Here is a 17,472-nt window from a genome sequence, read left to right on the forward strand (position 1 = left end):
TCAAAGTATAGGTTTTATGTCCTCTAAACCGTTTTCTTTAGCACCAATGCTACTTCTTTCCTCTCCATAACAACATAAAACTAGAGGTCCTTTTGAAATTCATCCCTCCAAATTATGACAAAGTTCTCCATTACTTTTTCAGTAACTTAATACATCATAATTTTGTTATGTACCTCGTTATTATGTTATGTATATTTTGGAATCACCAGAGATATGCACATAACTCAGCATTATGCTAAGCTGAAGTGGCTCTAACCATCCTTCCAATGCCAGTATTTCCTAGCTTCATTTCTGTTCTAAGTAATAAACACTCAGCACTATATCCTACTAAGCCTGCAATTAAAATTCTCAATCCAATTGTGTACTACCAGGCCCCATTTATCTGACATATACCCTCCACTTCACCGAACTACTGCATTTGATAAATCAATTTTTACCCGAGCTGCATATCACTGGAACTCCATTCCCTCTAACATGTCATGAGCCAACCTTTCCCTCATTTAAAACCCTTTTATTTAACAACCTTTCACTTCACCAATCTATTCTGATATAGAGGTAACTATCTTTTTATGTATTTAGTCAGTCAGTTTTTAATTTTAACTCTGTATCTAAAATTATTTATATACATTTTTAATATAAGTTATAACTAAGTGTGGCCACATTGTTTTTGGCCAATATATGTTGTATAATTAAAATTACCTTATAATTGTTCTAAACGGACCTAGCTCCAGAATAATAAACTATTTTTCATTTCAAATATGAAGATGGTCAGGGTTGCGGTAAAAAATAATTAACAACTATTTATTTTCCGACGTTTCACCCCACTTTGTAGAGCTTCATCAGGGCTGTTTAAGAAGCTTTACAGACTTTTTTTATTTTAATTCTGTAGAGCTATCATCTTGAACAGTCCTGATGAAGCTCTAAAATAAAAAGTTGTTAACTATAATCATTCTTTTTGTGGTTAACTATAATTGTTCTTTCTCCGCAACCCTGACCATCTTCTTATTATTTGAAATTATACGATCAATTATTTATATATATAATATTTTTCATTTCATGATCACTGTGTCCGAAACCTAGCTTAAGCTGATTATACAGATTAACATCTGGTTCTCTTTTTCCACGACTATCCCTAAATGCACCCACACTTCACCTTAATCCTAACATACCAGGTTTCTGTTCTATTTATTCAACATAATCGGCTCTGCTAAAAATCCTTTGATTACATAGGCCTCCTCTCTAAACTAAAAATGATTTCTATTATTTCCCTATCTAATAATGCTTTGAACTGGTTCCACTCCTTCCTGTCTCTCTGCTTTCACACGGTTATTAACATATTACCATTAAACCTCCATCAGTTCTTCTCTCTCGAGGTGTTCCTCAAGATTCCTCCCTCTCATGAACACTATTTTCCATCTATATAAATGACCAATCGGATATTATCTGCCATTTCCAATATGATTTGGTATTCCAATGTGCTACATTATAATTCTTTCACCCTGCCAACCTGCTTGAAACCAGCAAAAAAAAAAATTTAAAACCTTCTATTCGTCTTCACTGCTCTTTCCTAACGTTTAAAGACAATACTTGCTTGGTGCATTTCTACTCCAATGCTTAAAAACCTTCCTATATACTTCCTCTTCACCCTGTGTTTATCCATACAGTTGTTAAACACAAGATCTCAACCTACCAACTTGTACATCCCTTTCCATAGAACTGCTTCCTTTGAAAAATTATTTATCATTCGATCTACCTCAATTTGGAATTCTTTATCCAGGTCCATTTGCAAAACTTCCTGCTTAACATTATTTAAACATAAATTATAAATTCTCCTCCTTGATGACCAATTTTTCTTATACTTGAAATCATAAATATTCGTGCAAGCTTGCAAATATATGTACTTGTGTTTTATTGATTTTTGTTCTTGTTATTTATTCTTGTACTTGTGTTCTTATTTAACTTATACAATTATTATTGTTTTATTTTATGCTGTTTAACTTTACATGTCATAATCAGAAAAATTCATCTCATGTTCTTATTTTGTGCTATTGCTACTCATTGTTTTATTTAAAGCTGTTTAACTTTATAAAACATAGTCAGAAAAATTCTGCTCAAATGGCCCACATTGTTATTCTCAGGGGACCAAGTATCCCAGAATAAAGATTGAGTTTTCATTTCAATTAAGCATCATTATACTATCTATTCATAACTACTTGTCGAATTGTCATATTTCAAACATACTGAACTACCCATAGAAAATCGGATGTAGGAATCAAGTATATTAGCATTATGAGGAATGTTGACAACTACATATGATTAATTACTATATATTATTGAGACAAGTTTCCAACCAGATACTCCAGAAGGAAACGAACAACACAGGTTTCAGGAATTAAAGGTTCAGTAGTATAAAAAGACTCATTTAACATGGTTGTTTGGTTAGCCATAGAAAAGAAATATTACTTTTAACAAACTCGATGATTTCTTATTTTTGAATAAGGTCAATAATTTAAAAATAAATAGTAGGTAGTAGGGTATTCAAGTATAAAATTTTAGGAAGATACTAAGCTTCAAACTTCTTTTATTTATTCACTCAAAAAACAATGTATATGTTTCCAAGTCGAATACATACAAATCAAATTATATTAAAAATTTGAGTTAACAATGGATACATCTTTTACTGTTATAATTTTAAAATATGTTAAAACATGAAATGTTTAATCAAGGCATTATATTAGATTGAAATATCCCCAATTACTTTCCACGTAGGTACGGTGTACATACAGGTATAATCTCTTCTTATTCAAACGAATCATCTCATTTGCTAGTATTGATTACTTAAATCTTGATGTAACTATATTGGTCAATAAGTAAAGTTAAGATTTAAAACACTCATCTTATTACAATATTTTGCCATTAAACATCAAAGGATATAAAAGCACATTGGATATCAATAATCCAGCTAAAATATGTCAGTTTTCAAGTGTATCTAATTAACCACATTTTACTGTGATAACTAATTAAATTATAAGGAATCAAATTATCACGAAATTAGACACTGATTAAAGTATCATGAAATTAGACACTGATCAAAGTATCATGAAATGAGACACTCAGATTAAAGTGCACTAAGGATGATTGAAGTAAGATAAAGGTTACTTGTAAAAATAAGTTTCGGTAATTTCTAAATATTGCTAAACTGTAACAATAAGTTAATGGTAACTTAGATTGCAACGTTAGGAGTTTGAATTAAACCATGAAGAAACATTTATGTAACAGATTGTGTTACAACTGTTAAAATATGGTATCGTCATAGTTTGTCTCAAGTTGAATTAGGTTTTAATACCGTTCCATAGTAAAAATAAACATTAAAAGGTATGTATTTTAAATTGTCTATTACAAACATAAACAATGGTATTTACAATCAAATTATAAAAAACAAATCCCAGCTGATAAGTAATACTACAGTAACACGCTTGGGGCAGCACTGTGAATAGTGTATATAAAAATTTATAGTTGATATCCTATGCTCAAATCTTTTTAAATATAAAATTTTAAAAATTTAATTTATTGGTTTTAATATCTATAATTAAATTTAGCTAAGACTGAAATTTTAGATAACCCCACTTTAAGCTGATATGAAATGTAATTTTTAATTTCAACAATCGATAATTTTATAGAATAATGAATATATAGAATAATTAGATAGAAATTTTAACAATAGAGTTTCAATAGTTTAAAACAGTACATTGACCCTACAACCGGATTTTCCGTCACACGTTGCTCAATCCCCCCTCCTTTAACCACCTCCATAACATCTAAGCTCCACAAAGAATTTCGTCCTGCAAGCTAACAGGTTTCTCCGTAAGTTCTCTGTCCATTATTCTTGTTTTAGTTATTTTAAATGCATTCTACTACCTTTACTTATTGAAATTAACTGTTTTTACTGTAACCATTGGTGTTTAAGATAATAAGCTCTCTCGTAGAACATGTTGCTAACTGTACTTCATAGTGCTGCTGTCGGACTGTTGTTTTAACCATTTTCAGTTATTTTAAATTAACCATTAAAATTATTAGTCTTACTAGTTATAAGTAAGGAATCCAAATTTTAGTTTTAATGTTGCTTAGTCATGGTGCTAGTAACCTTACCTTTCTCTAAAAGTTTCTTTGTCTTTTAGCCAGTTATTGTATGAGTCAAAAAACAGAAAAGCCAGTGCTCTCAGGTCAACGCATCAAGACCAGAAAAAGAGGTAATATTATTTTAATTATAAACTATTACAATATTATTATTATTAAATAGGTAATTTATGCATCATTTTGAGAAAGAGCAGGATAATAGTGTGTTAAAAGAGGATATTATTTGTTGTAATGTATACTGAATATCAGCTAGCTTTCTATAGCAATATATTAGTAGCCAGCAATATGTCAGCTATTGTTACTTTGTTAATCATTCTTTCCAATATTAATTCTTCGCTCAAAGTTTCTTCATTTTAGCCGTCTTTAGGTGGATTTAATAGTTAGTTTAAAAGATTAAGGTTAGGTTGAAGTAAAATATTTGTCTGCAATGTGAGTGAACAAGGTGTTAATTTCTAACTATTTTATGTATTTGTTTTATTTTAATCAGTTTAGTAATTAGTGCCTTATAGGTTTTATGATCTTTATTATTTTTTTTTTTTATTTAAAAGAATAGCCTTTAAAGTATGATTTGATGAACAGGTTATATATACATTATTTCATTACTTGCTGTTCTATTTTTTCTTGAATCTAATTGTTTTGAATTTTGTATATTTGGGTATGCTTTATATGTATTATTTTCTAATTATTTACTCCAATATAGCAGAAATGCCCTTGTACTATATTTAGTATGAATTGTGTGTGTAGATTCATTTGAATCTGAATTTCATACTAGTGTTAAGCTTCCTAAGGTGAGTAGTTATTGTGGTGTTTACTTGAGGGTGACTCATCTTAAAATTTTCAGATTGCATTATCATACCTTATTTGTTTATTTTGTTAGTGCTTAATTTTCCTTCAATTTGAGTTGGTTTTACAGTAACAGGCCAAATCTATTTTTGTGAAAGCTATGGGACTCAAAACTTTTTTCCTGTTATTCCACCATATTGGTTCTTGATTTCTTTCTTCTGAGAATTCAGTCTACATGTTTATTTTTAAACATTATTATTACATTACTCTGTCTTTTTCAATGAATTGTGATAGCATCTTTTATTTCTTTTCTATTTTTTTTTCCTTTTTATTTTAATTGTAATTTCAAACCACTAACCTTAACTTAGCTCTGTTTTGTCAACTTTCATTTGTTAATACAGTTCTTTGATGAGGTTTATGCTTTCTAAAGTTGATATTATTCATGAATATAACTTCTTTAGTAGTTTAATATATTTTCCAGCTTTTTATATTTTCATTATATATTTTTAGCTGTTTGTTTAACATTGTTCTTTTTTTATTTATTTTTTTTTTAATTCATATAGATGAAAGAGAAAAGTATGACCCTTCTGGGTTTCGAGACTCGATCCTGGTTGGGCTGGATAAGGCCGGTCCAGACCTAGAAGCTGTTTCAAAGTTCCTAGATTCGGCCGGCTCAAAATTAGACTACAGACGCTATGGGGAAGCATTATTTGATATCCTCATTGCCGGAGGTCTACTCAGTAAGTATTATCAATGTATTTTTATTGATTTCCTGTATATGTCTATGTTGAATTTATTGTAATTTCTTGCTATAGCTTTCTAAAGTGGCCATATTTATTGTTTTCTTTTGCTTAGCTGATGCAGTGTTCATATATAGATATATGTATATTAGTAAATCATTATTCATCCTAGTGCCATTTGTTCTCAATAATTATACTTACCTTAGTTTTTATTTTAGATACCAAATTATTTGTATGTAATATTTTATTAAGTGCTTATATCCTTGCCAAATATATTATCGGTTGTGACAGAAATTTTAGCTATGGCTTTGGAGAAACTAGTTCCACTTTGGCCTTGACACAGTAACCTTCCTTTAATTTGTTGTTGATTGCCTTGGAAAATGACTTCCCATAGGAGTTATCATATTAAAGTTTTCCTTATTTCTTGATTAATTTTTTAATATATTTCTTTTACCAAATGTGTAAACAGTTTTGTTTTTTTAACTGTCTGATAAATTTTGAAATAATAATATTACTTTTTCAAGAAGTTTTGAATAATTAATTTTCAGTTGAGTATAGTTCATAACTTTGTAGTAGCATTATTCCTGTCTTTAAAATTTGACATTTAATGATAAAGTTTTGGAAAATTTCATCATTTAGCTATTTTTTTATTAACATTTAGTCTACAAAAGACCTGCCATTAATGATTTACTAAGTTAGTAGTATTAGCTTATAGTCTTAAACATTTAGGATTTTCTTTTCTAGGAATTTTTATTAATTTGTTAATATGATGCAGTGAAAAAAAAACTTCCATTTAGAATACAAAACTGTTCTATATTTTTTATACGACGTTTCGGGTTTTCCTCATTCATGTACTTCTATCCTCATTTTGTCAATTACAACTATTTCTGTTATGTAATATTGCCAGTATATACATACAATTTGAAATTTTACTACATCACATTCAAAAAGACATTGAAATAATGTGATGAAATAAAATTTTAAATTACATGTATACTCATGACAATATTTCATAATAGAAATAGATATAATTGACAGAATGAGGAGACAAGTCCATGAATATAGGGTAAACCTGAAACTTTGTACAAAAAATATATTATAGTATTATGTTCTAAATGGAAGTTTTTTTTCTACCTCATCATATTAACAAAATATACATTTAGGTTTTACAGAAATAAGGTAGTACTTTGTTTTTGGGATTGTTGATAACTTGATTCGAGTTATTAGGTTTTCTATATTCTTATTTCAGCGGTAAATTATTGTTCATTTATTTTCAGTCCCCGGCGGGCAAATTGCTCAAGAGGGAGACAAAATGTGCAAGACTCATTCGTGTATTTTTGAGGCACCCTGTGACATGGCATCCCTCCGAAACTATGAACAGGTATTTTTTATTTTATTTATTTTTCATATGTAATTTTGAGGCTTTATTATTTTTGATATTTTCAACCAATAAATTTGTATTTAGGTGTTTACCAAGCTCATGCGACGGTACAAATACCTGGAGAAAATGTTCGAGGAGGAGATGAAAAAAGTTCTGGTTTTTCTGAAGGGCTTCTCTGAGCAGGAGCGGATTAAACTGGCCAGAATGACTGCACTCTGGATATCCAATGGCTCCGTCCCGCCCACTATCCTTCAAGTACTGATAAATGTAGGTATATTTTGTTGAAATTGTTTCATTTTAATTTTTATGAACTTTGAAGCCTTATTGACTTTCCTAACACTAGGTGGGTTCTGTCTGGAACCATGCCTAAATGTTTATCATGCTTGTTAAATCAAGAGAATTTGATTCGATATATGAAAAAATATGCATCTTATGATTTATGGTAGTTTTTTTTTTTTCTTCACAAAACCCACTTGAAAGTATAGGTTCGTGCAATTTTCAGATTTTGATTATTTATTTTCCTTCCATTATTTAAAGCATTTAATGAGAATGGTATAATCAAACAAAATTATTTTACAATAAATTGTTGAACAATTTTCAGTTACTTTATAATGCCTAATTCTACTCTTATAAATAACTTGATAGAACTTTGGATTCAAATTAAAGTGGCCTTCGTCTAATTTATACAGTTAATATATATTTTCTGATGTTCTGATTTTTATTACCTTATTATTTATAGCTCGACATTATGCTTTATTAATAATATGTAAATCATGTAGTAACAACTTCAATACGCTTACTTCAGAGTACTTGTACTTATTAAGTGTTACTTAATAACAATTTTACTCCATACTTTTTAAAAAGTTTAATGTATTCATGATAAAATACTATTAATGTTTATTTGTTTGTATTATCTTTTATATCAAGTATATTTTTCTAAAGAATTTTAATTAATTTGGTTTAAGTTTAATTATGTCTATTATTTTTTATTATATTTGGTTATTATTTTAGGAGCATCTCATAAAAGATGGTCTCTCATTGGAGTTCCTTCTTGAGGTGTTTGTAACATGGAAACAAGAAAAAGGAATGGCTGGTCTTACTTCAGGTCTAAAACGTGGAGGTCTTGAAGGAAGGTAGGTTAATTATCATCCACATCTTTCATTTTTTGTGTATTTGTTGTTTTCTATAAGTTCAGTTTGTTGTCTCTGTAATAAAAGTGGGGTATGAGTATGCAACATTGACTCTCTGAGCCTCAAAAACTATAATGGCTATTAAGTTGAATTATTGATAGTTCCCCTTATAATTAAGACATGCATTAAGTTTAAGTCTAAAATAAAGAAGTGAATTTTTTTTTAATAACTCAAAACTAAACTCTTCTAGAGATTATAGCCACTCATTTGAAAGTTAATGAAATTCTCTGATAGAAAAAACTAAAACCATCCAAATTGGACCAGTAGTTATGATCCTTGTATGGTTTTTTATTATTAACCTTTTCTGTTTTAGAAACTTTTTGACTGCCTGTTACTGTGAGTTATATATATAAATTTCCTAAACATTAAAATAGGATAATTATTGGCTACGGTATGACTTACTGAAATGATTAAATTTTCTTAAGTATTGGTTACTTCTGTGAAAATAAACATTGGATACAGGTCTAAGTTTTCTATTAAAACCCTCAGGGTTAGAATTGTGTTGTTCGTATTATATCTATTGTGTCTTTTGTTGTTACATTCTGGATCTGCAACTTGCTTTCTAATGGCTGTTAAGTAATATCAATAACTGATAATTACAAGCCAATATTGCAGGTTAAAAAAGTTGATCAATTTGTAATTATGCCTAATGAAGTTACCAAAAATATTGTATATTAAAGGAAACAACAAAGTATGTATGAATACTAAATTTTAACCCAATACAATAATTTATATCATACTTTCAAAAGTGTTAATTTAATCTACATAAATTTGCTCAAATCTAGCTATAGTAAAGCATTGCTAGGTTAGCTGGTTGGTTAAAAAAAAATAAATTCATAGGGATCCTATTATTATTTAATCAACTTTAGTATAAAAATTAATTTTAATATTTGATTCTGATTTATCTTCATTATCTAATTGAACTTGCATTAGTAGTATTAAAGTATATTAAGTTAGAAGTATATTTTCTTAATTTATTTATGGTATGTGGTTAACGGTTAATCAAACAATTTTACTTAAGGAACTACATGATTTGTTGTTCTAGAATTTTTTGTTTTATTTACTATTATCCTTATCTTTCAGTGCTCTAGATAAACTAAATTTAAATGCTTGGAATTTATGAAATTCAACAATCATTTCTCAAGGTCTTTTTTTTTAATGGACAGATTTTATTTAAATTTAGGTTAGTAATTTAAAATTATATATATTTAATTTATTACATTTGATTTCTGATCTATTTTTTTTATAAATTATTGCCGTTATATTTATAACTTAACAAAATGCCTAATGTTGGAGATTTATGTTCACGTTCACAAGAGACATTGTATTATTATTTTTTAAAACCTTATGTTGGTATTTGCAGACATAAAAATTAAAAGAATTATATATATGTTCAGGCTGATGGAATTCTTCCCGCCCAATAAACGCACTGAAGAACATTTAAAATCTGCATTTGATGACAAGGGTTTATCTGATCTCGTGAAGCTACATTTGGCTCAGGTTTGTTATTTACTTTTTATTTATCAAATTTTTATTCCAAGTGTTCACCAGTTGAGAAAACTAGATTATTAAACAAGTGTAACACAGAATATTTTCAAATTCTTAATAGACCATGGTAAACCCACTAGTCCATTGGTAGGTATGTAGTTATGTCTTTAGTTTAGTAGCTTAACTTATTCTCTCAGATTCTGTGAATGTTTATAATAATTAAAGTTCAAAATACTGAAGAAATGTTCTATTACATTTACAGTTTTCCTAAATTTTTGATGTTACATGTCGTTGAGTTTATGGGTGGGTTTATTCAACTTATGTTTAAAATTTGATTATTTTACTGTCAACATCTAACATGTGTAATCATTTGAAATGAAATTAAAAAAAAAAAACACCAACATGCAAATAATGGCATTGTTCTGGGAATGGGAGTGAATTTTCTTTAACATATGTTTTGTTGGGTTGTTACTGTGGTTGATATTTATGGGTATTGAAACATGGTCTATAGTTGTCAGGTGCCTTTCACTACTCATGGCTCTTTGTGAGTATTCTCCATCCCATGCATCTGTAATTATCAGCATTCCTTGCATTGGCCTAATTGAAGATATAGAAAGTAAATTAATATATTTTCATTGGACTAACTACCTACAAATTTATTCTGGTTGATATATGATTACATTAGATGAGATTATTTCCATGGTCACGTTCTTTGTTAGCTTAACTGTTTTTCACTAGAATGTCTCCATAATTTTTTTTAAACTTTCATTTTATTATTTGTTGTTAATTATTTTAATATAAGCCGTGTTAATTTGTTTTAAATTGTTGATATAAATGTAATTACTTGAAAGGGAAAGGGACTGGTTTTAAAATTTATCTTTAACTTATTATCTTTTCTATATGCCTACTAACCCGAAAAATATAAAACGTGGAATGTTCAAATTTTGTGGACTCCAAAATAAAATTAAGACTAATTGTATAATTTGTATAAGTTTTGACAAATGTGTTATTTATCAATATTAATCTGAATAAGTTAGTAATCATCACCCAAGTTACTTTTAAGTAGCATAATAATGATTCATATGATGACAAATCTTTCATGATTAAGGTGATTTTTATTTTCTTCCTTGGATGTCTGATAACATCATTTGGTTGATCCACCTGCTTCTTATTTATACTTTTTATACTATTAATTATGTTTGATTATATTTTAGGCCAGTCAGGAAGCGAAGCGGGATCTTCAAAAAGAATTAAAAGAAAAATTAATGGATGGGCAGCCGATAAAGGAAATAGTCACTGACATTAGGGATGCTGCTGCTAAGCACCTTATATCTGAACAAGAAATTATTACTCTGGTAAGCAATTTAAAATTATCAGAATATTATTATTATTAATGATTCTGTGATGATAAATTCCAAGATGAAATATTATGATTACTTAATCTTCCTTGGATGTCTGAGATCATTTTCTTAATTGTTGGATTTACTATTGAAAATCTAAATTTGGTTTAATCGAGGTATTATTAATCCCAAAGTTAGCAAAATTTTAAAGTTGCTACATTTTCAATTTAAGTTAATAGGTAAACCGTTAATTTAATAATCTCAATTCAACGTATTTGTATTTATATATTTATGTTGAACAAATTTTGATTCAAATGAAATTTTGTTTTTTGAAATCATGTCTGGTTAATTAAATTTGTTATTTATTATGGAGATTCTTGATTAGATTCTGATGCAAAGACCACCATTTCATAAACCTTAACCAAAAATACTATCTAAAATTAAACAGTTCACATTATTTATTGTACTTTAGATATTACTATGTGTCCTTATAGTGATTACTTTGATCATTTAATGTTTTAAGACAAATATAATAGTTATGTTACTAATGGGAAGTTTGAATATCTTTGGAGATAAGTCAGAATTGATGAATATTTAGGAAATAATACTTTAAATGCAGGTTGTTACTTTAATTAATAATTCAAATAAATTTTTTTTTTAGACCACTAATAGTGAAAACTCATTTTAAATTTAATCTTATAGGTTTTTTAGATAATCACAGTTACTATTTATTTTTAAAATTCTTAAATTATTTGACTCCAGAAGTCTTATTATATATAAAAACTCAAATTTAATGATTGACAGTTATTTATTTATTATTATTAACTGTTAATAAATAACTTTTAATTAATAAAATTTTAATTTTTGTAATGTTACATGGTTTAATAGACCAAACTGCTCCGTTGTTAGTGCCTACTTTAAGCCAATTATGGTATGCCTGGATGATGACTTTCATTTCTCAGAGCCGATCCTTTGAAAATTGACTTTGAAATAATTTGTATTTTCTGACAGGCATGTCACATGAAAGGAAAGTCCTCTGATGTCTTTTCAGGAATAGATTATGTGAAGAAATATTAATAGTTATCCAAACACTAATTACAAGTATCAATTTAACCTTTTATACATTTTCTATCTAGCCACAACTATCTGGGCAAATTACGAATACTGATAACCCATTGTAAATTTAACTTTTTATACTCTAGCTAGTTACTGTTATCTTAGATTCTCTGAATTTTTAATTTGTTGACTCTAGAATTTTTTGTATATAATCTAAGTCTCAAATTTAATGATAATAGTTTCATTTTTGTAATGAGGTATGGTTTAATAGAACAAACTGCTCCATTGTCAGTTTCTACTTTAAGCTAATTATGGCATGCCTGGATTATGACTTTCTCATTTCTGAGAGTCGATCCTATGAAAATTAACTTTAAAATTTGTATCTTCTGACGGACATGTCTCATGAAAGAAAGTCCTCTGATATCTTTACAGGAATAGATTAAGGGAAGAAATTTGACGTATTTATTCAAACACTTATAACAAGTATTGATTCAACCTCTTGTACATTTTCTAACTTGTCACAGTTATTCTCGCTGACCACTAATATGCTTATTCCCAGTTTCATATTTAAATTTTTATACATTTTCTAGATGGTTAGTGTTACTTTTTATTTTAAAAATCTTTAATAGTAAACTTTTAGAATTATTTCATTCATGTCTCCAATTTAGTGATTAAGTTTTGTATTTTTACCATTGCCAGTGTTTGCTTTAATCCAGTTATAGTATGCCTGGATGATGACTTTCTCATTACTCAGAGCCGATCCTATGAAAATTGACTTTGAAATAATTTGTATTTTCTGACAGGCATTTCTTATAAAAGGTTCCTTATTCATTTTCAAGAATAGATTTTGTGAATGTTAAAAAATATTATTTTGCTGAATGCTTTTTTTTTTTAAAGAGGTTGATATACACATAAAAATAGTTTTATCATTCTAGTACTAAATTAACAGTTTTTATAACAAAGGTTTGATTTAGGGGTTTCATATTAAACATAATTCAGGGAATTGAGAAATTCTTCGCATAACTAAATGTTTCGTATAAGTGAGACTTCACTGTATATAAAATAATTACTTTTTTATACCAATTTTTTTAAATATTATTATCTTCTTAAATTTGAAATTCTATACTACCTGCCTTTTTTGTTATCTTATATCTAGCCTATATAATGAGCTTTAATCTAATTAAAGATATGCCTGGATGATGACTTTCTCATTACTCAGAGCCGATCCTATGAAATATTGACTTTGAAATAATTTGTATTTTCTGACAGGTATATCTATGTAAAAGATTCCTTATGATTTTTTAGGAGTTAAATTAGTTTAATTGTCACATTTTACATTAATATGAATATAATATAGTAGACATATAATCTTGTTTTAGAATATTCCAAATTCCTGATTTGTAAACATATTTTCAGATCTGGAGCACTGTTATGTCCCTGGCAGAATGGAACAAAAAAGAAGAACTAGTTGCTGAACAAGCTCTAAAACATCTCCAAAAGTATACTCAACTTTTTGCATCATTCACGGACAACACAAAATCTGAAATGGCTCTCCTTCTCAAGATTCAAGAATACTGTTATGACAACATGAATTTCATGAAAATATTTCAGAAAATAATACTGCTTTTTTACAAAAGTAAAACCTTTTTTCATATATACAATTAATATAATTAAATTTAAGTTCTTATTAAAAACGTTCTAGTCATTGGCAAAAAATATTGCTTTGGATGCAAAAAAAGCGAAGTTATGAATAAATTTTAATTTTAGTGAAGTAAACAGATTCTTCATATTATATTTATTAACTTGTTGCTGCAATAATTTGTGATTAAACAATTAATTATTATTCATTAACTTGAAAATAAGTTTATGTTATTTTTCAAGTTAATGAATAATAATAATAATAATAATAATAGACATCTTGAACCACCAAGTCGATGAGTTTCATTGACTTGGTAGTTCAAGATGTCTTACCACTACATAAATGTCTCAAAAATTTTAAATAAACAGCTTAATTCTTGAGGGAGCCAATAATAATAAAAAAAGTAAGTGATCCTCCTTTCCTTTCTTTTTTTTTTCAACTGAAGTTATTCTTGTTTTCTTTATACTCGAACAGACTACATCTTCACTCGGATTTAATTTCTAACTCCAAGTTCAAGTTTCTTTCATTGTACTCTTATGACTAGTGTAATTATAATAACTTGTAGTCAATATTTTCTCAATTAATTCAAGGTTTGTTTAAGTTCATGTTCTATAATTAGTTTACTATCAAAACCCTCTTAAGTTCAAATTTTCAGATTAAAAGGTTTTTGTTAAGCAGGAGGTTCTGTAGATATAATTCAAAAGTAACAGGTTCTATTAAATAAACAATTAAGATATGTTTCCTGGCAAAATAACAATATCTATGTTTTGATTTGAGAGTGGTGGTTTTGCCAGATGTTATAAAATTCAAGGAATATATAGTAAAATCGATTAAAACCTTAGTTTTAGTATTTTCCATATAACAGTGAAGAGACATATTGGTACAAATATTATATTATGGCTGGTCCTGTTGTTTAATTTTTTTCTAAGAGGTATAAGTGATGACAAACATTTAAAAAAAAAGAGAGATAACTTATCAATGATTATCTTATCTTCCTTGGATGTCTGAAGTAATCTTATTCAACTTATTTAGAAATAAATATTTTTTAATTTTTTATTTCAAATGTTAATTTTTCTTTTTTAGAGGAAGTGATATCTGAGGAGGTCATTTTGAAATGGTATCGGGATGGCCACTCAGTTAAGGGGAAGATGATGTTCCTAGAGCAAATGAAGAAATTCGTTGAATGGCTCCAGAATGCTGAGGAAGGTTTGTGATCATTTATTTTTTTTATAAATACTTAGGCGTGATTTAAGGATTAATGTGATGCTATTTTATATTTAAATAATCAAATTCCTCCTCTAAAGAATAAATTTAAGTAAAAATTCTGACATTTTCTATTTACATATTTCTACTGCTAGTTGTCAAGTGGCTGTTCATGTCATGAATTAGTTTCACACTTTGACTTTTCATTATATTAGATTTACTTTTGTAGTACCTTCTTTGCCTACATGTCATAATGAAAGTACAAGTATTTAATTCTTATATTTATATTTGGGTATTTCAGGGATACTATTCAGCATCTAAAATGTTGCAATTATTTCTTTAGCGAATTAGTCTCCAATTGCTATCAATTTATTTTATGTATTCATTTCTTTAAGTTCTATTGTCCCATGTCAAAATTATTGCGAATTTAACACTATTGTATTTTATTCTAGGTTATTGACATGGAAGAAAAAAATGTTAAATTTTTTTATAGTGAATTGTTAAAAATAATGATTTATCATAAATCATAAAATTAAGTTTTTGATATAAAACAGCATAAATCACAAGAGAAGACAATATTAGTTGTTTAGGTACAATTGAAAAATTCCATTACAATTACTAGATCTCCAAAATACCGGAGAACGACAAGCCTGAGAATATTATCAATTTAAGTTTTGTTTTTTTTTTTACTTGATTTGGCTGAACATTGGCTAATGACATGTTTGTTCAAGACTTTATTATGGAATTTAGTGTAATTTCCAATCCCATTGTAATAATATTGGTAATCTGTAAATTTTTTTTATCTCTTCTATCCTCCAAATGAGGGTTTTTCTGTATAAAATTCTAAGTAAATCAAAGGATCCATCCTGATTAATCATTATTTTAGTATAATAATAAACTATTCATCTGCCAATTTAATGTCTTTTATTTACAGAGTCCGAATCTGATGAAGAGGAGGATTAAACAAATTACTCGTCAAGTTCCAAGGTACTGTTTGTTATTACTTTTAGCCGTATATTAATTTTTTTATTTTATGCCATTTTTCAATTTTAGTCACTTTTTCAATGCTGCTTGACTTATCTAATTGTATTCCCAAGAATCTAGTGTTTAGAGTTTTGTTTATTTATAATATATGTACCTTTTTTCCATGTATAGTTAGTTACTAATTATATGCTTGTATATCTTTGCATATAAAATGTTAGTTACTATGATTTTTCTTATTTATTACAATTGTTGATTTAAAAAACTGTTAAATTATATAAATTACTTCTGTTTTTTCTATTATATAAAAAATTTAAGATTCATGAAAATAATTTTAGTTTTTATAGTGTTAAGATAAATTCTGTGGAATTCAACTGTTTTATAGGAAATAGAATTTAATAATTGGCTTTGAGTAAGGGTGTTAATTTATTTTAGCTACTATTTGTTATTCAGTATTTAAAAGCAAGTAATTTTGAAAACAAAATTCCTCCTTTATTCATTTAAATTATTTCTTTATTAGCTTATTACGATTTTGAATCTTACAAATTTGAATTATTCCAGGTTTTGCACTAGTGAAAAATCCAAGTGGTTCAGGACTCCTTACTTACCTTTGACACAACACAAGCCTTCAAAAGAACCAAATCCATGGGAAGAATTTAAAAGAGCACAGGCAGGAATCACGAGATGAGCAACCTAGAGAGACAATCCTAAAATTCAATAATATAAAAAAATATAACACGGCAAATTTCAAGTGCATGTGGTGATTGGAATTATTTCTACTAATATGTATATGTATAGTGTTGGGGAATGGACTAGAAATCAGCTCGTAATGGTAATGTTCTTTGACAGGTCAGCCAAAATTATCTATTGGCGGTTAACTTAATGTGTACTCCTGAACTACTTTGTCTCTCTATCTTGTAGTGACTGTCTCTTTTTTTGCTTCTCCTCTTTGTACAATATATATTTTGATACAAATTGAACTCACTGACAACCATCAGTGGGATTCGGACAGTTATGTATCTTCATCTCTAACCGACCAGGTGCCTTAACTTCTATTGGACAGGTTTGTTAGAGCTAGAATGTGGTATAGACTGCCAGTCTACATTGTCAGTAAAGCTGTAGATCTGATGATTGGGATGTTCTGAGTCTCGTGAGATTTTTCAGGTTTTAACATTTATATTAAAAAAAAAAAATAAAAATAAGCCAAAAAAAAAATTAAAAAATAGTTTAAGAACAATGGAGGATTGATTATTTATAAATACCCTTTATTAGGGATATTTCCCTGGTGAAATGGTGGGTGGGAACAGAGGTGTGGCTGGCTTTCATTTAATAGCCAGTACCCAGCTTGCATTTCCAGTTTTCTCTTTGAAGGTGCATCGTACTCTTCCTAAACTACATCTTCGAATTAAGTATTTTAACTCAAATTGTTAGGTATAGTGTTTTTTGGTATAGCCTTGATTATCATTGCTTTCAGAAGTTCGTGATTTTTTTCTTTTCTGAAATCGAGGTTATACCTTATGAATTTAAAAAGAGA

General features: G+C 28.0%; 1 protein-coding gene across 1 annotated transcript; it reads left to right on the forward strand.

The window, feature by feature from the left end:
- The first annotated feature begins 3,725 nt into the window (after nt 1-3,725).
- Nucleotides 3,726-17,161, forward strand: kra (basic leucine zipper and W2 domain-containing protein kra). Its single transcript, XM_014415028.3, has 12 exons — nt 3,726-3,864; nt 4,179-4,250; nt 5,484-5,660; nt 6,938-7,041; nt 7,126-7,308; nt 8,053-8,174; nt 9,629-9,731; nt 10,934-11,074; nt 13,532-13,751; nt 14,838-14,960; nt 15,892-15,944; nt 16,500-17,161. The coding sequence occupies exons 2-11, from the start codon at nt 4,190-4,192 to the stop codon at nt 15,918-15,920; spliced, it is 1,263 nt and encodes a 420-aa protein (XP_014270514.1). The 5' UTR covers nt 3,726-3,864; nt 4,179-4,189; the 3' UTR covers nt 15,921-15,944; nt 16,500-17,161.
- Nucleotides 17,162-17,472: the final 311 nt, after the last annotated feature.

This window comes from Halyomorpha halys, unplaced genomic scaffold, assembly GCF_000696795.3.
Source record: "Halyomorpha halys isolate HHAL.00 unplaced genomic scaffold, Hhal_1.1 Scaffold91.1, whole genome shotgun sequence".
Classification (NCBI taxonomy): Eukaryota; Metazoa; Arthropoda; class Insecta; order Hemiptera; family Pentatomidae; genus Halyomorpha; species Halyomorpha halys.